The 20,448-nt window shown below is 33.7% G+C and overlaps 1 protein-coding gene across 6 annotated transcripts in view; it reads right to left on the bottom strand.

The window, feature by feature from the left end:
* The window catches only part of thsd7aa (thrombospondin, type I, domain containing 7Aa), a 267,241-nt gene that overhangs the window by 75,558 nt on the left and 171,235 nt on the right, over positions 1–20,448 (bottom strand). For all 6 annotated transcript variants that reach the window (XR_012394625.1, XR_012394622.1, XR_012394621.1 and 3 more), the window contains 2 exons: positions 9,596–9,790; positions 1,005–1,257 (listed from right to left, as the gene is read on the bottom strand). Coding sequence is in view for 1 of the 6 variants with exons in the window: in NM_001122760.1 (NP_001116232.1) it covers positions 1,005–1,257; positions 9,596–9,790 (448 nt within the window). In the remaining 5 variants the exon portion in view is untranslated. The remainder of the gene's footprint in view (positions 1–1,004; positions 1,258–9,595; positions 9,791–20,448) is intronic.

Here is a 20,448-nt window from a genome sequence, read left to right as displayed (position 1 = left end):
TCCAACAATGTTAAACCTTGAAAATTAAAAAAAAGTGACTTTTATTAATTCTTTTAAGAATTTAAAGTAATAAATTGTAATTTTGTGACATAAAAAATTGCACATATTCATCACACTACATTGCACTGATTCAATTCATTTTGAATTGTACATAACCACTGTACATATCCAATTAAAGTTGAATATTTTTTCTTCTGGAGAAAGTCTTATTTGTTTTATTTTGGCTAGAATAAAAGCAGTTATTAATTAAACCCTTTTAAGGTCAAAATTATTAGCCCCTTTAAGCTATATCTATAGTCTTCAGAACAAACCATCATTATACAATAACTTGCCTAATTACCCTAACCTGCCTACTTAACTTAGTTAAGCTGTATAGAAGTGTCTTGAAAAATATCTAGTCAAAAACATTTACTGTCATCATGACAAAGAAAAAATAAATCAGCTATTAGAATTAAGTTATTAAAACTATTATGTTTAGAAATGTGTTGAAAAAATTATTCTCTCTGTTAAACAGAAATTGGGGAAAAAATAAACAGGGGGCTAATAATTAGGGGGGGGGGGGTAATCATTCTGACTTTGATTGTATATTTGTAATTATGTTCACATCTATCTGCACACTTCTGATTATAAATAACAACCTGTACATACATTTATCTATTGTTATTTTTTGTTCATAGCTAATGCATCATGTGTATAATGTTCATAATACATCCATCTGTAAATATCACCCACAGTTGCACTTTTTAACTCAAACCTATATGGCTTTAAAGTTGAATCTAAACTAATCTAATATCAATAAATGTCAGTTTGTTAAACTGTAGCTGAATTTTTAACATCAAAAGTCGAAGTCCCATAATGCAATTTACAACCGTAAATAAAAGAAAAAACAAATAAAGAAACTGAAACCACTTACCAAAGTGCAACAAAAAAGGTAAAAAAAAATACTCTAATGCTGGAAGGCAATATATTTATATACCAACCAATGTTACTTTGTTACTACTTACTTTTTAGGCGGCACCTGGCCCACATTGACCCGGACACAGATGACTTTCCGCGTCTGCATGCCGACTGAGCAGAAGGCATCATTAACAGCAGTTCCTGGTACGGCCCGGCTGATAGAGCTGTTGGCGGACGGGACGGAGGTGTCCTCTATGCACTGGCCCCAGGGCCCCGTCTGCCAGTGGTACACAGTGCAGGGGTGATCATTGCAGCTGCGCACCTCCTGCAAGGCACTGCTGTTGGGGCACTGAACTCCACCTGGAAGATAAAGAGGGTCATGGAGGGGTTATGTTGCTGGTTGAATCATAAACGTTTGATGTAGGATTTAATTGATTTGATTTGATTTTTTCAGATGCTTAAGTTGTAATGTTGCAAGTTTGGAATCTATAGTTTCAGTTTGTTTTGACAGAAGATCTATTTATTCTATCATATTACTGTGCAGGTGTAAAAGTACCGCAAAAGTCATAATTTTTATACCCTATAAAACAAAAACAAAAAAATCAATCAGCATACTATTCCTGTTATGTCCGGTACTACAAAATTCATTTAAAACGATTAAAGTGGTGTGACCATATTGTGAATATTATTACAGTAGTATCATTAAAGAGATAGTGAATCCAAAAAATTAAAAAATTCTGTCATCATTTACTTGCACCCCACTGTTTGAGTTTTTCTTCTATCCAATACAAACTAAAGATATTGTGTTGGAAAGCAGCAGATATTGACTTCTGGAGTATTTTTGTTCCTAATATAAATGTAAATGGATTTTCGCTTTAGAATATCTTTTTTTCGAGTTCAACAGGAAAAAGAAATTCATAAAAGTTTAGTGACACTTGAGTGTGAGTAAATTGTGAGGAGATTTTCATTTTTTGAGTAAACTATCCCTTTAATATAATTACCACTTTATTACTTAACTATTACAATCGTATCCCCAAGTATTATGTTATTATTAATGATAATTGTTTTATGTTCAATTAAAAAAAAAAAAAAAAAAAAAAAATATATATATATATATATATATATATATATATATATATATATATATATATATATATATATATATATATATATATTAATATTAAGTTATTATTAATAATAATGAAGTTATTATTACATTCGTTTTATTCATATTTGTATATTCACCAAAGAACAATTTCATAATTTCAGTAAAGATAAAAAATATTTGATTAATATAAACCACATTTTTACATAATATATATATTCATACAGTTGAAGTAAGAATTATTAGCTCCCCTGTTAATATTTTCTCCAATTTCTGTTAAAGGAGAGAAGATTTTTTTCAACACATTTCTGCATAATAGATTTAATAACTGATTTCTAATAACTGATTTATTTTATCTGTGCCGTCATGACAGTAAATAATATTTGACTAGAGATTTTTAACAAAAGGCTTAACTAGGTTAACTAGGCAGGTTAGGGTAACTAGGCAAGTTATTGTGTAATGATGGTTTGTTCTATAGACTATCAAAAATATAGCTTTAAGAGGCTAATAATTTAGATCTTGAAATGGCTTTTAAAAAATTAAAAACTGATTTTCTTCAAGCTAAAATAAAACAAATAAGACTTTCTCCAGAAGAAAAAAAATATTATCAGTCATACTGTGAAAATGTCCTTGCTTGGTAAAAAAATAAGAAATAAATAAAAATAAAAATAAATTAATAAATGTAAAAAATTCAAAAGGGGGGCTAATAACTCTGACTTCAACTTCAACCTTGCACTCTTTTCCCTTTTTGAACCTATGGCATCTACATGAAGTATTTTAACATTACCTAACAGTTCTTTGCTAGCTTTTTCCCTCATTTGAATTGTTTATTTTATTTTTTTAAATGCACCAAAGCAACATCTTAAGTCTTTAGATGTTGTTTTAAGGACTGTCGTTTCTATTACAGAACAACAAACAACTTAGGCCCAATCTCAATTCTCCCCCTTAGCCCTTCCCCTTTCCCCTACCCCTTGTTTTGCGCATTCACGTGAAGAGGTAGGGGTGTCCGAATTCTCTTTAGCTTGAAGGAGTTGGGCTATGGGGAAGGGCTAGATAACTGAGATTTTCTAGGACCACACTAGAAACCAAAGGGTATGAAGATCTCCCAGAATACACCACCTACAACGGCAGCATGGCTGCACCCGGAAGCCAGGAGATACACAAATGAATGTTTTTTGTCATAATTACGAATTTTACAACAAACAATCACATGTTTTAATGCTTTCATACTGCTGTTCCAGTTTTACTATTATGCTTAAAAAAAAGTAAAATAAAAAAGTTTCGCTACCTATCATCCCTAATAATAACTCCTTTATAGCAGTCCCGCACCATTCTGTCACTCGAAAACCCTGTCAGAAAAGTCTAGTGGCTGGGAATGAGCTTTTTACAGTGTCTGCTATAATGTTAATGTTGTTTTCTTGTGTTTACATAGATGAATATGGCCACAGTGTAAATGCACTGTACAGTTATGATCCTAATGCCACATTTTATTATTATGATAACATGATATATGCCTTTAGTAATATCCTGAAGATAAATACCAAAAAAGAACGCAACTAGAATAACTACAGCAGTCGCGATCATCTGATTTTATATGAAGCAAGAGATCAAGATGAATATGACGTGTGCAGGTGTTGTAATGTTGTCCCATTTCTCAGGGGTAAATTTCGAAGCCCTTTCCCTTCACACTCTGTTTTAAGGGCCAAAGGGAAGAGGAAGGGGTAGAAAAATAAAATTGGGATTGGGCCTAAATTATACAGTTAGATTATACATAATTATAATCGTGAAGTATATTATACGGTTACTGCAGGCACCATAGTTAACATGAATGCCACGTAAAAATATATTTACCAGGTATTGCTTGGTTTTCATAACAACCTACAGTCACGCAAAAGCATCAGATTCCCCATGGAGCGGTCAGCTATTATCTCAATGGAGCGCATCAACAACCACACGTCGATCAATGGGAAAACGGCAAATCGGTGAATGAGAAAAGTGGACAAACCATGTATCAAGCAGTGCTCCTTGTTCAAAAAAAAAAAAAAAAGAATAATTGACTCATCTTTTGTAGCAATGCAGCCCTTTAGATTCTCATTTATAAAAAGCATATCGACTATTATCATACACTTCATTAAACATGTGAGCGCCATAAGAAAACACTTGCCATGAGCAACAACAACATAATGGCCTTGAAAAAAACTGGAAAAGGATGGGTATTTGATTTACAAAGCATCTAATAGTGTTTGAGGGCATGCCGGGCAATGCATTAGCAGAGCTTCAAAAGCTGCACCAGAATCGCATTGTTTCAAATGGGGATTAACACTCCCTCCGGTTATTTATTGACCTGTGACTCAGATGAAGACTAATCCGTTGTACAATTACCAAAGTGAGTCTGCGCAGCCCAGAGTAATTGCATGTTCTTGGTCCATCGCCACACCACTAAGAGCTGCAGTTCACATACACCTTTAGTTTGGCGTTAAGCTTTCCTTGATGTAGGATGACGTGACATGCTTAAAGGGATAGTTCCAACACAGGTTCATTGGAAATATGTGTTTTAGCTTAAATTGTTGTGACTGTCGTTCCTGGTAAAATAACACTACGGGGCAGCAAAAAGCCAACAAATTTCGATCCTTTTCACACTAAAGATATTTACAAATTAGGGGCAATTTATGGACAAATAAGGGATTATTTTCATGTAATTCTTTGCAAATCTCACACCAAATAAATAACACAATACATCTTAACAATGTCTATGATTTGTAATTTAAAACATATGCTTTTTTTTCATATTGACAACTTTTTGAAGTCCGGTGGTTGGGTTTAGAGAATGGGTTAGGTCATCAAATTGTGCTCGGCTCAGTCGGAAGCATTGCTGAAAGCTTCTGTCATCCAAGTATAGCTGGGCGCACCTCTGAAAGGATGTAGTGCACCCAGAAACGGTGCCAAACAAATCTAACGTGTTTTTCAGCCTTCCTAAAGCACATAAAGCACTGCTACTCTTTCAATAAATTCCATGTTAGCTGTTTAGCAATGAAGCTAGAGTCACAGGGCAGACAAATGCCCCGGCCATGATGTGAATCCACATCTATTGTGAATTGCAAATCAAGTGAGAAAAATTCGAAATGTTCATGCATCTATTTACATGCGAATATTGCGATTTGTATGTGTACTGCATCAAGTGTGAACAAAGCATAAGAAATGTATTTCAGATTCACAAAACTGTAGACACAGTGCACTCTAGTGTATTTGTCATTTGAAATGTGCAACAAACATACCCAGAACAATGGATTTTATGTAAGCTAAATATATTTAAATGATCATGGGATGAACAGTTCACTCCAAAAAACAAACTTTTATAAGCGTCTCTTTTCTCTTCTCAATGGAAACCACTGACATCCAGTAGTAAAAATCAAATTTTATGGAAGTGAATGGTGTCAGGGCTGCAGGTTGTGCACACTTCCTGGTGTGTCTCTGTTATTGTTTATTTTGCTGATCAGCTGTGCTGATCGTTCATATCAGATGTGGCTAATTATCATGCCTAAATCTGTGTGCTGTTTTCTTTGTATCTTGTCAGTTCGTTATCGCTCATTGTGCTCTGTTTCATCAAAAGTGTAAAAGTACTTGTATAGCCTGTCTTATGTGTATAGTTTAAGTATTTTATAGTATATGTTAGTAATGTACAGGTTTTTTAAAATAGCTTTTATGTCCAGTGTTGTGTTTGTATATATGATAGTGAAGCACCGTTGTCCTGCAAGACACAACATTTCGTTCCTCTGTATGTCCACACATGACAATAAAGCTCGACTTGACTTGAGTGACTCACTCATTAAAACAATTACTTACATTTACATTTAGTAATTTAGCAGACGCTTTTATCCAAAGCGACTTACAAATGAGGACAAGGAAGCAATTTACACAACTAAGAGCAACAATGAATAAGTACTAAAGGCAAGTTTCAGGTCTGTAAAGTCTAAGAAGGGAAGTATTAGTAGTTTTTTTTTTTTTTTTGTACAGTTAGTGTGATATTCAAAGAGGCAATTGCAGATTAGGAAGTGAAGTGGAGACTAAATAGTTGAGTTTTTAGTCGTTTCTTGAAAGTAGCGAGTGACTCTGCTGTTCTGATGCAGTTAGGGAGTTCATTCCACCAACTGGGCAGATTGAGCGTGAGCGTTCGCGAAAGTGATTTTTTCCCTCTTTGGGATGGAACCACGAGGCGACGTTCATTCACAGAACGCAAGTTGACTTACTGCCATCTATTGCCAGTTTTAGTGTTAACATGTTTTAAATCTATTTATCCATAACAGTCCTAAACATCCCACACCCCAATTTTATGCACTAAAATGAGATAACTCTTGTGGTGTTTTACAGTTCTACTCCTCCTAGCCTCCTCTATTCATTCGTCATGCACAACAAGAACACTAAATGACCACTGCTTCACGCTATCCTCTTCATCACCTCACACACAGGCAGATGGCGGGCAAAACCAGATCTACTAAACTTCATGCCACTGTCAGCACACACCTGCTTTCTCAGACGCTTGTCATCAATTTGGCGCACCGTCTCCTGAATCGTTTGATGGCTAATAATCCGAGCACTGCAGCACGTAGTGCAATTCGCCACGGGGCAGAAAGCTCTATTGCTCAATACGCTGCCACACATTTGTGCTAAAACTGTCATTTATAAAGCAAAACCCGCTCTACAGACGCAGCAAACACGCTACCTTTGATTCCAGCCCTATAGCATGAGCGTAAAACGATGTGACGTTAAAGCAAACCTAGCCGATTAGCTCTTAGCTAGCAGCACGAGTCGCGTTCCCTCAAGCTGTGTGTTGTGGAAATGGATTTCTGGTAGAAGGAAGGAAGAGGTTTAGCCCAAAGCAACCCCTTATCCATCAGTCTATTACACATCAGATACACACTTACAGCCTGAGCTCACCTGAGGTTTGAATCACTTAGCGCTCCGAGACCCTCATTACCTTGCGAAGGGCCGCTTTTTTTTCATGGAAGGATGTGCAACTAACAAGAGAGAAAGGTGCGATAGATGCATTCAAAATCTCTTCATGTCTGCTTGACTGCCTGCATGGATACAAATCCACTGATGGAAATAAAAACTGAAGAAAAAAAAAAGATTATCCTTCACATACCGACGACAAATGCATTTAAACGGATTCCTATTTACACGGATCCATGAAAATTATTCACCAAAATTAATATTCCTTAAAGAAAGAAATTTACATTTGATGCCCTTTGATGTTTTGGTTGGTTTTGATGTTTTATGAACATAAATTTAAAAAACAAAACGATCACCTCCTGTGCTATTGTAATTATTTTTGTATTAAATTTTATGCTGTTTAAACTCTTTAACACTTTTTTTTTAAACTTCTAATAGGTTTAATAACTAATTTCTGATAACCAATTTATTTTGTCTTTGCTATTATGATATTATATTATTATTATATTATTTCATGATATTGCATAATATTTTCAACCCAGCGTTAATATTGACAGTGCAAAATATGTCCCAAAAGGTACGTTTTTTTTTTTTTTTTGCAGATTTTGTGAGTAAGGTGAAGCTGCAGACCTAGAGATCTAACTGCACGCTCAGACCTGCACTTCCTGACCTATCGTTTTCTCAGACAGTGCCACCTGCTGTAGGGTTGGGTCTCTGGGCCTGCAGTTTCATTATGATGGGTTTTGTTTTCACGAATCCACCAGAGGCCGCTGTGTACACTTTTTCAGATCTCAAATGTCATTCGCGAGTGCTATTTGTGCCTGCTGTTCTTGAGAAAATCCATCTGAGGCCGCTGTCAACTGACTGACTGACTGACCGATAACCCCACCCACCCACTTCCCTCAGCCCAACCGATAGTGTTTTAAAAGCACAGATTGACCCGCCCACAGCTTTCCCTAAACCCAACTGGAAATAGAAAAGCCTTCGTGGCTGCCTGCTTTTTGCCACATTTTCTGATCTTACCACATTCTCACCCTGTTATTTACTCTGTTATTTTTTGCCTTTTATTTTATCTGCTTTCTGGAACCGTTCTTCACCGGACTCGAACCCCATCATCTCGGTCAACTCCTATCTGCCACTTGGCAAACTGGTAACTGTGGACAAGCCGTCCACACTGAGATAAGTGGTCAACTGGTAAGTGCGAAGAAATACAGAAGCCATCGGCAGTGTCATACGACCCCATAGCGTTCGTTTTAAAGTCAAGATGCAGCCATACGTGTTTCTTTCAACATAATTCGCGCTCTCCAGAAATGTATACGGGGGACAGTTTTCCCAATGAGCCTGTGTTGAATATTTTACAAGAAGGTGGGGACTGAAGGGGGCTAAAAATTGATCTCAGAAGTAAAAAGAAACTCCAACTAAATCCAAACTAAAATTAAAAAAAGACTTTCTCTTGATGAAAAATATAATGAAATAATGTGGAAAAAATCCATGCTCCACGTAACATCACTTGGAAAATATTTGAAAACTTATTAAAATGTCAATCATTTTGCCATCATCTGTAAAATCTGCATGCACATAATGTCAAAGCTTTCATAAAATCACCTTTTTGTAGTACAAGAGACAGATTTTTTAAAAATATATCCTTCTATCATGGATTTATAGTAGTACCTTATACTACTTGTAGAGATTTGTAGTACCGGCAACCACACCATGACATTGGAGCAGGACTGGGACTTTTATTCTAGCAGAAAATGTATTCTATTATCAATGCAAACAAGTAAAAGTGTTTTAAACAAGTACTGGAATAAAATTAAAGTAATTCTTGATAAGCTGAAACATTTGTGCATTTGTGTTTACACTTTAACAATTAATGTTCATAGAAACCACATTCAGCAGTTACAATTCAACATTGTAATGATGAGGTGCTATTTGCGTGGTTTACCACTGATTATGATAATAATATAGTGGATGACAAAAGGTTAATCTGAATAAAACTACAGTCAGCATACTTATCTACATCTTTTGTTTTGTTTTTTACATGTGATTGTTTTACTAAACATAAAGCTTTCATGTAGCTCAAAGAGTATAGCAAGGTTGTAGGATCGATTCTCATTGAAACGAACTGATCAGTTGTGTGGTTAGTGTCATTTCCAAGACAGACATGTTCCTGGATTAACATCTATGTTAGTCCTGAAACAACATTCTAATCTAATCAGAATTAAGGGATATGTTTATAGTTCATATTAAGTTTAGGTTTACAGTTGTAGGTTATTGTTATGCAACTATTATTTCACTCTGATTTGGTAAATAATTTACAGTTAGGTTTGGGTTTAGTTGTAAAATGACAAACAAAAATGGAATAGGTATGGATTATACTTTTGAACAAAAATGACATTCTAGCTTCAACATAGATGTTAATTGAAGATCACATCCTACTTGGCAAAATCACACTCACCTCAATGGTATACTTATGATACACTTTAAGTTACTTTGAACAAAATATGCATAGATGTCAAAGTAGATGTAAATGTCACAGACTGTAATTTACATTATCATTGCCTCACAGAACAGCAGCTGGTATACAGCAACCACACTGTTTGGGTTTTGAAAATAAGTGGTTTGCTAAATATAAAACCGTACCATCTCCAGCATTGTAGGCCAGGATGGAGCGCGCTCTGGTCTGCTTCCCCTCTGAGTTCTTCCCTGAGCAGGTGTTGGAGCATAGAGACCAGGACGTCCAGGGACTGAGCACACAGTCTTTAGGACAGGACACTTCACACAGCACAGGCATGGGAAGTATGGCATCGCGACACAGCTGCCGGTCCACAAATTCACCTGGAAAATAACCAAATATAGAGTGTTCAATTCTCAAAACTCCAAACCCAAAATAAGACTAGAGATAGGACTGTGCAATATGACGATATCCATTGCATGGATGAAATAAAAAGTCTATTGTTTCTCTATAAATGCTCTATAATTTATTTTGTGCGTTGGTGAAATAAATTGTTTTCACTAATCCTTTTTTAAACTTTTAGACGACTGCAATCATAGATGCCGACACTGGGACGCAGATATTTACATGAATAACAGCATGATGAGAAAGGTGCAAGCTTGAAATATAATGTTTCATTTAGCATTTTATTTAGCAATATTTTATGTGCAAATTCCAGCGTGGAGAATGGATGTCAGTACCTGCGAGTACATTCTGACATCTCATGGTGTGCAGCATTAATTCATGAGAAAGACTTGGTTCAGACTTGGCCTGTAAAAATCAGCGCGTGCCCAAACGGAAACTCCCATTTTTATGCAAAACCTTCCCTCTTTCCCTCCCCTGACACACCCACCTAAACGGAGCTAGACACACCCACTCTCCTAACTTTTTTCAAACTAGAGGTGTGAAAACACCCTGCTGAGATGGGGGATTCAAGGCCCTTTAATTCTCACAACACAGAAAAGTTATGAGCTGTACCTCACTTATGCCGAGTTCAGACTGCATGATTTTCAAAGTAGTCGTGTCACAGATGTTTTCACACTGCTTGACTGTCTGGGCTTGTGTTTCGTCGCTGCTTTGTTTACACTGCAAGATGGATCGGCGACTGGGACATTCACATTGCATGACTTTACTATAGGAACAATCGCCGACAACTTCGTCCAAACTACGTCTCACAGCCAAAAACACGTGTATATATTTTGTTATTAACTACATAATGAGAAAGAAGCCTTTAATGGGGAAGAACATGTACATCACCTGGGTTTAAAGGAAATTAGCAATTTCTCCTCAACGTTGATAATAAACTAATTTCTTTCTGTATGAAACGTCAAACAGACACGGTTGCTCCTGAATCCAGTCAAACCTCCACTAGTTTTTCCTCCATTTCGTAGGTCCAAATAAACCGAAAAAGAGCGCTTTTACCTTCTCCCCCAGCCTCCCGCTGCCTGCAGCAGGTATACACACACGCACACACAAGTGAAAGCTGCTCTCTCATTGGCTGTAGGCGATCGCTGATGTTATTTTCAGTCAAAACTCAATTCACACGGCATGATTTGAATCGCCGACAGCTCCAGATATTTAGCATGCCAAATATCTCACAGGCATCGGCGACTCATCAGCGATTCTCTCAGATCGCGTCTTTAAATGTTCATACTGTGTGATTGTCACTCACGTGTACGAGCGGCGATTTGCCAGTGATTTCAGGCATTTGTCGGCGATTTCTCAAAACCTGTCGGCGAGCCAAAATCGGGGCTAAAATCACGCAGTCTGAACTAGGCATTAGTAGACGCATTAGGGCTTCCCTTACTGTAATACACCAAACACAGATTCCAGTTATTGTTGTATTGCTGTAACTGTTATTGAAATATATATTTTTTGTAATTGGTGAGTGTTCATGTTAATGGCAGAAACAAAGAGCTCACTGTACTCAAAAGGCCTCCACAGTCACCAGATCTCAATCCTATAGAGCACCTTTGGAAGTGGAACGGGAGACAAATCTGCAGCAACTGTGTGCTGCTATCATGTCAATATGGACTAAAATCTCTGAGGAATATTTCCAGTGCCTTATTGAATCTATGCCACGAGGGATTAAGTCAGTTCTGAAGGCAAAAGGGGGTCCAACCCAGTACTAGTTAGGTGTACCTAATAAAATGAGTATATTTATAAACCATTAATTGACAAATTTTACAGAAAATATACTTTACAATATGTTTCATAATCAGCATAGGAGATGATTTATATTGTAATATGAGATTTGTCCCACATCACCCAGCAACTAATAACTAAGCAATTACAGATTCAAATTATTTGCAAACTGTAACAAATTAAAACCCATATGCTCAAAGAATTACACTAACAGGTTTCAAACAAAGATAAAGCAAAGGCTCATTTGATGTCATGTCAAATGATATATATTAATGCACATGTCTTTCTGGGTTTAAATAAATCAACCCACACAGAGAACTCACAATGCGGATGTGTTCCACAGCCAAGAGCTGTCATCCTTACTCTATGTCAGATTGTGCACACTAACACTCATTCACACATTAACTCTTTGATATGAGTATACACAAACAAACAGTTAAAAAGGCATTCATCAAGGCTGTGTTTATACCATGTATCTGCTATAATATGTAATGTAGGACCTTAATGCATACAAGGGTAGTTATTATTATAGCATTTGTGTTGTGCATTCATTCATTAATCATATAACATTTCAGAAGAATTGCATGTTTTTCTTTCTTTTTTTTCACATTTGTTTCCTGCTTAATATTTTAGATTGAATTGCAATGTGCATTGACTCTTTAAATGTCAAACAGCATGTGATAGCTGTGCTCCCTGGAGAGAAAATGACTCTGAGATGCATTCAGTTGCATGAAATTGTATGCAAATGCTGGTGAAAAAACCAAATGCAGCCACTGAAATGACAGAAAATGAACGCTGCATTTTTATTAGGTGCAAAGTGTAAAATGAAATTAAGTCATAAAGACACAAAGCAGAAAATCAGAATAAATAATCATCAAAACTAACTAACTAACTAACTAACTAACTAACTAACTAACTAACTAACTAAATAACTTACTAACTAACTAACTAACTAACTAACTAACTAACTAACTAACTAACTAACTAACTAACTAACTAACTAACTAACTAACTGTATAAACAACAAAATTCATAAATAAAAATAATAATAAGCCCAAAATAAACAATAAAACTGCAAATAACATAAAATAAATATCAAACAATTGGCAGCCAAAAAAAAAAAAAAAGAATATATAACAAAGCTTATAAAATGAATAAATAAAGCAAAAAGTTCAATCAAAAATATAAGCAAGCAAGCAAAACATATGCAAAATCAAATCAAACAAATAACACAAAACAAGGGGAAAAGCATAGTAAACTTGAAAGAAAGCTAATATATTAAACAATAAAAACGAAGCAAAATTAAAATATGCCAACAAAACAAACAATAAGGACACAAAAATAAAACAAAAACAAATAACAAAGCAAAATAGTAACAGTAAAAAAGTCAGTACAACAACCACAATGAAAACAGACAAAAACATTATATAAAATCCAAAATAATAAATAAATAAGTAATTAAAAGACCAAAAAAGTTAATAAATAAAAAATACAAAAAAATAATAAATAAAAGTAAATAAATAAATGAAAGAAAGAATGTAAGAAAGTAAATAAATTAATTAATAAAAACATAACTTAATAAATACATAAATGAAAGTCTAAAAAAGTAAATAGATAAAAGAATGAATAAATAAATAAATAAATAAAAACATAAATAAATAAATAAATAAATAAATGAAAGTCTAAAAAGTAAATAGATAAAAGAATAAAAAGTAAATAAATAAATAAATAAATAAATGAAAACATACATTAATAAATAATAGCTTTAAGTCTGAAAAATAAGATAAAATACATAAATGAATAAATAAATAAATAAAAGAATAAAAAAGTAAATAAATAAATAAAAGAATGAAAAAAGTAAATAAATAAATAAATAAAAGAATGAAAAGGTAAATAAAAAAAAGAATGAAAAAGTAAATAAATAAATAAATAAATGAAAGTCTGAAAAAGTAAATAAATAAATAGATCAATAAGCAAATAAATAAATGAAAGACTTAAAAAGGTAATAAATAAATAAGAAAAAAAGAGCAGTGTGTGCTCCTAGAGGTCATGTGAAAGAGCTAGTTTTGGACAGCAGCCCCTCTGTGGACTGTGCAGCAGTGCCGGTATCGATCGGTGAACCCCACACCCCTGTAAAAAAGCCCAAAGTGCGAGAAAACCCACTGAGTCAGATGACACCACACGACCCCACGGGACACAACAGATCCATTCTCATCAGCACCAGACAACAGGGATCAATAAATGAGAGGAGAGCGAACAATGAGGACTGTTTGAGGAACAGTTAGACTTCCTCAAACTGCTGGCATTGATGCACATACACATCAGGAGAAAATCATTACAGGCCATTACGGACATTCATGCGCCTTTTTAAAGCTTTAATTTGGGAAACAAGACAAAATCGTAATAGACTAAAAAGAGCACCAAACAGCTGTGTTTTAAAAAAAGACCTATTTATAAAAAAGACTGGTTAGATTCAAATGATGATAAAATTAAATAATAATTTAAAAAAAAGATATAATAAAAAGTAAATGTTAAATTAAGTAAAACATCCAAAAATACAGTATATGAACTAATTATAAAAATAAAGTAAAAACAAATAATAAAATTGTAAATATTTAATCAATTAAAATGAAATGTTAAATTAACCAAAACATGAAATTAAATATAAAATAAATTGAATATAAAAAATTGTTAAATAAAATCTTAAATGATACAAACTATTTAAAAAAGTGCAGTAATTAAATTGAAATGGAAATGCTAATATAAAATAAAAATACAATATAATATTAATACAATTTAAATATAACATATATAAAATACAAAAAACATAAAGTGATAATACATTAAATTAAACATAAACATTTAATTAATTAAAATAAAAATAAAAAAATTAAATCTAAAAATATTAAATTAAAATCTAAAATGTAAATAAAATAAATTTAATAAAATAAAATATTAAAAATACAAATTGATATTTCAATTAAATAAACAATTTTTAATTAAAACAAATAAAATAAAATAAAATCTAATAATATTAAATTCAAATAGAAATGCAAATAAAATAAAATAATAAACATAAATAAAAAAGGATAAAAAAGTTAAAATAATAAAATAAAAAAATTAATATTTAATCAATTAAAATTAATTGCTAAATTAACCAATACATAAAATTAAATATAAAATAAATTGAATATAAAAAATGTTCAGTAATACTAATATATAGTTAATAATAATAATAATAATAATAATAATAATAATAATAATAATAATATAATTAATAATAATATTAAATATAACATAAATGAAATGAAATATTAGATAAAAAAATTAAATTATAAGCATTAATAAAATAAAAAACAAAAAACAAACTGATAATACAATAAAATAACATTTAATATACAAACATAACAAAAATATCAAATAAAATAAAAAAAATAAAATAATATTAAATTTAAATTTAAAATGTAAATAGAATAAAATAATAAACATGCATAAAAAAAATACAAATTGATAGTACAATTAAATAAACATTTTTCAAATTAAAACTTTTAAAACAATAAACTTGAATAAAAAATACAAACAACACAAATTGATAATAGAATGAAGTAAACAAAAACATTTAATTAATTAAAAAAATCTAACAACCTTAAATTTAAATATAAAATGTAAATAAAATACAATAAAAAATATGAATAAGATGTTTATTAATATTCCAATAAAACAAATCATTTTAAACTTGAAACACATAAAATAAAATAAAATAAAATAAAATAAAATATAAAATAAAAATAAATTATCTAAACAAATTATGAAAAATAAAGTAAAATAAAATAAAATAAATGAATAAATAAAATAAAATAAAATAAAATAAAATAAATAAAATAAAATAAAATAAAATAAAACAGACAAGTAGGCCCTTAGCCCTGAAGAAAATCAAATCAAGAGTCCTCATGAATAAATCAGTGACTGAGTGGTGGGAAAATGGAAATGTAATATCAGCTGTACATCTAGCCCTTATACATCTCAGACATGTTAAACCTCACCTGCGTCTGACTGTCCCCTGATAGAAAAGTACCAGACGCCACCTGACATTTCGTCTATCGAGCGCTGTCACTTTCTGATGAGGCTGCACACTATTCCTTCTCAAAGTTAATGAGGGAGAGACGGAGTTCAGCGAGACTCACACTGACTCTGAGGACTAACACAGTTAATTTCATTTATGCAGGCGACTCGGCACCAGTGCCAAAACAACATATTCACCGTCTGCCCGTCTGTGAGGCGGGACAAAGAAAGAGGTGACCTTGAACAAATCATATTATACCTCACTGCAGCAAGACATCTGGACTTAAATGGGTCAAAGTGTTGCAGAAGACTGAGTAGCGAGAAATAGAGTAATGGCCATTGTTTCAGTTTTTGGATTTTGCCAGCTTTTTAGTGCACTGAAATACCATTTACTCGGATTGATGATGTCTTATTTATTTATTTATTTATTTATTTATTTATTTATATTTAAACTCTTGTTGAGTGTTCACAGCAAACAATTAATTTTCAACATTAATTTTCAATAGCTTTCATATATTTTTATGCTTATTATCTGTTTATATACATGTATATATAGCTATCATTCTTGGTGTAAGCAGGTCTTCTAATTGTATATGTGGTAATATCTGTACATTTACAGTGTGAATTATGTGCATCTTAAAGGCATGGTTCATTTAAAAAAAAAACATATAAAAAGAGATCATAAAAAAAATAAAAGTCTCTTCTTTAATTTAGTCCATTTTTAAATTTGTATTATACAGTATTTATATAAAAGTTTAGACTGGCATATTTCATATGTTAATTAAGGCATTTTGGTCCCCAGGCAAAATCTGACCCACAAACTGCAGTCTAAATCATTAAATTACCATTTCAATGACAAAACATGCAGTGCCAAGAAGCATATATCATATTTTATTCTGGACCATTTTGACCCACATAGAGTGCTGTGTATTCACAGTACAAGATCAAAATTTTGCAATGTATTTCGCCATTAAAGTGACAGCAATAATATATAGGTATGTGTGTGCTTTAAAATTGATTAAATCTCCTATTGGAGTACAAAAAAGAAAAAAGGACATACAGCATTAGAACACCACAATAAACACTCACCGGTCACTTTATTAGGTACACCTGTCCAACTGCTCGTTAACACAAGTTTCTAATCAGCCAATCGCATGACAGCAACTAAATGCATGTAGGCATGTAGACATGGTCAACCCAAGCACCAGAATAGGGAAAAATGGTGATCTAAGTGACTTTGAATGTGGTATGAATGTTGGTGCCAGACGGACTGGTCTGAGCTTTTCAGAAACTGATCTACTGGGATTTTCACGCACAACCATCTCTAGGGTTTACAAAGAATGGTCTGAAAAAGAGACAATATCCATTGAGCGGCAATTCTGTGGGTGCAAATGCCTTGTTGATGTCAGAGGAGAATACCCAGACTGGTTTGAGCTGATATGAAGGCAACAGTAACTCAAATAAGCACTCGTTACAACTGAGGTATGCAGAAGAGCATCTCTCACCACACAAAATGTCCAACCTTGAGGCGGATGGGCTACAGCAGCAGAAGACCTCACCAGGTGCCAGTCCTGTTAGCTAAGAACAGGAAACTGAGGCTACAATTTGAACAAGCTCACCAAAATTGAACAATAGAAAACATGAAAATGTGAAAAACGTTGCCTGTTCTGATGAGTCTCGATTTCTGCTGTGACATTCAGATGGTAGGGTCAGAATTTGACATCAACAACATGAAAGCATGGATCCATCTTGCCTTGTTTCAATGGTTCAGGCTGGTGGGGTGGTATAATGGTGTGGGGGATATTTTCTTGGCACACTTTGAGCCCATTAGTACCAATTGAGCATTGTGTCAACACCACAGCATACCTGAGTATTGTTGCTGACCATGTCCATCCTTTTATAACCACAGTTTACCCATCTTCTGATGGCTGCTTCCAGCAGGATAACGCTGGATGTGCAGCCGACAAATCTGCAGCTACTGTGTGGTGCTATCATTTCAATATGGGTCAAAATCTATTTCCAGTACCTTGTAGAATCTTTGCTGTTCTGAAGGCAAAATAGGGTCCAACCCAGTACTTGTAAGTGAGTATGTATATGTATATGTATATATATGTATGTGATGATGTTCATCCATAAGATGGCGACAGAGACCGCATGGTAAGCCCTGAGAGAAAAAAAAAAGTAATTTCAAACTACAGCTGATCAAATCATTATTAAACAGACTTTCTAAGTCGATCTCTCTTTTGTATGTTATAGTGCTGTATTTATACCATAGTAATACTGTTATCTCCCGATTGCAGCAGAGAAATACTGGTAAATCTCAGTAGACTGATGGCATTTCAAGCCATTCAGCTTTATAATGTATACACCTTATAATGTTAAAATGTGAGAAAAATCACTTGTTTTGTCATCACTTTAGACATTATGCTAGAGAATCATTCAAATACTAGCTCTGAAGTGACTTTAGTGAATGAGGAACGGTTTCAGCTGTTCTGATAGATGTGAATGAATGGCGGAAGAAAGTAGTTTCTCTTACAAAAGGGTTAAAGCCCGTGCACACCGAGATGTTTTTTGCTTGCGTTTTCCGTCGACGTTTAATGCCTCGTGACTATATAAAGGGCGTCAATGTGATTGTGCACACCATAAAAAATAAAAAAACGCCTCATGCTCATTTTTTTTTTTATTTGTCACGCCGCGTTAAAACCTTCTCCACCAATTAGGTCGGCACTTTACAAGCGGGTGGTGGAAGCTTAAAGTTGTGTAGCGCCATCTAACGTCAAGGAATGATTTTGCATACTCTTCTGCTTGACGCCAGTGAAAATCGCTTGGGTTTGAATGCGGAAAAACGTCTCATAAAATGCTGACGATAAACACAAACAAAAAGCGCCGCAGTGTGTAGGAGCCTGTAGTTTGATTTTCTTTTTTATGCACACGATTATGCCATCAAACTGTTGTAAAAACGCAATATCACACTCGTAGCAGTGTGATTGTCTATCAGCACTAGTGGGCCTCCCACTAGTACTGATATACAGCCACATCGCATTGTTATGAGTGTGCTATTGCTAATTTATATATATATATATATATATATATATATATATATATATATATATATATATATATATATATATATACAGTTTCTTTTTTAAACTAAAGTAGCTAATTGTTTTTTATGTTGTTTTTTTCTACTATGTGTGTCAGTGGCTGCAATAGTTTATAGAAGCAAACCCCTAAGTAAAGTCTAGTTGTTGCACATAACATTTTAAAGTGCTATCAGCATTTCATCTTTTGTGTTCAACAGAGGTAAAACAAAAGAACAGTGAGTAAACAATGAGGTATTTGGGTGAACTATCCCTTTACGGAAGGTGTTTGAGGGTAAATGTCTAGTAGATGAGCTTGTTTTTGAGAGCAGAAGGAGTCTCTGCGCTGACAGCTGAGCCACATGCAGTATGACACCTTGAGCCGCTGTGAATGGGATGCTTGATTATGAGCGGAGCAAAACTGATTGAGTTGCAGAGACACACGCGGGTGCCTTTCTCTGCCTCTTTCTCTCCTCGATCGCCCACTTTCTCTCTCCCTCGGGTCCTCATTAGCGATGTGAACGCTGAGGTTCTGGAATGTCGGAGTAATTGCCATGTCCGCACATCGAAATTTACTGGAACAAGGAGCGAAATGCGAGGATGTAAAATACAATTATGGCACACGCTCATAATTGATTCATTAATGCAAGTCGAGTCGTGCTGCACCTCCAGACAATACATTAACAATACAGAAGTCGAGGAGAAAGAAGTCACAGAGTTGGCGGTTCTATTTAAAAAAAACTGAATATTCTACTTGTCTCTCATATCCACAATAATTTAAGGTTAATTATTTTTGATAAGCTCGCTGAATGAACCCATTTGACTCGCGCATGTTGGAGACAGGCTTTTCACTTGGTTTGTTAAAATATTCACTCAGCTTTAGTCTCTATTATATGAAATTAATTAGATCGGTTGAATCAGAATTGTGGGGTTGCGCCACTGAATTGTGCTCCCTCATCAACCAAAGTGAAGTGTTCATCCATAAAATCTCATTACAAATTTTGTTAGTACAACATAGCTGGGTCATTTGACTTCTCTATGAAGTTAGGGGAATTCATTTAAATAACACAAAAACAAGGCTGTGTTTATTTGATCAAAAATACAGCAGAAAACAGCACTGTTGTTAAATATTATTAGGATTTAAAAGGGCTGTTTTATTTTTAATGCATTTTAAAATATAATTTATTGCTTTGATGGAAAATCTAAAAATAATTACTCCAGTTTTCAGTGTCAAATGATTTTGTGCTCAAAAACATCTTTCATTATTGAAAGTGACTGCACTCTGAGAAGCTATTTAATATTTTTATGGACACCATGCCTGTTTTTTTAATTTCATGAATAATGTGCAAATCCAAAAGAGGAAAATTAATTAGACTTTTTTTAACGAATGTCTTTACTAATTTAATGTGAAAAAAATCTACCTACTATGTGTTGTTTCAATGTCACAAAATTATATGAAATGACAAAACCAGTCTAGTGTGTTAAATTATTATCAACAAACCATACATCTCAATTTTATTAACGCTGTTTAACAATTAGTCATGACTACTTGAATATAAAACATAAAAGTTTGTGTTTACATAATAATTTTGTGTTCACTGTAAATGTATATTTAAATACACACACACACACACACACACACACACACACACACACACACACACATATATATATATATAAAACAGTTCAGTCCGGTTCTCGTAATCAGCGCTTGT

The sequence above is a fragment of the Danio rerio genome, chromosome 19 (assembly GCF_049306965.1).
Source record: "Danio rerio strain Tuebingen ecotype United States chromosome 19, GRCz12tu, whole genome shotgun sequence".
NCBI classification, from domain to species: domain Eukaryota; kingdom Metazoa; phylum Chordata; class Actinopteri; order Cypriniformes; family Danionidae; genus Danio; species Danio rerio.
This window is presented reverse-complemented; position numbering and strand designations above follow the sequence as displayed.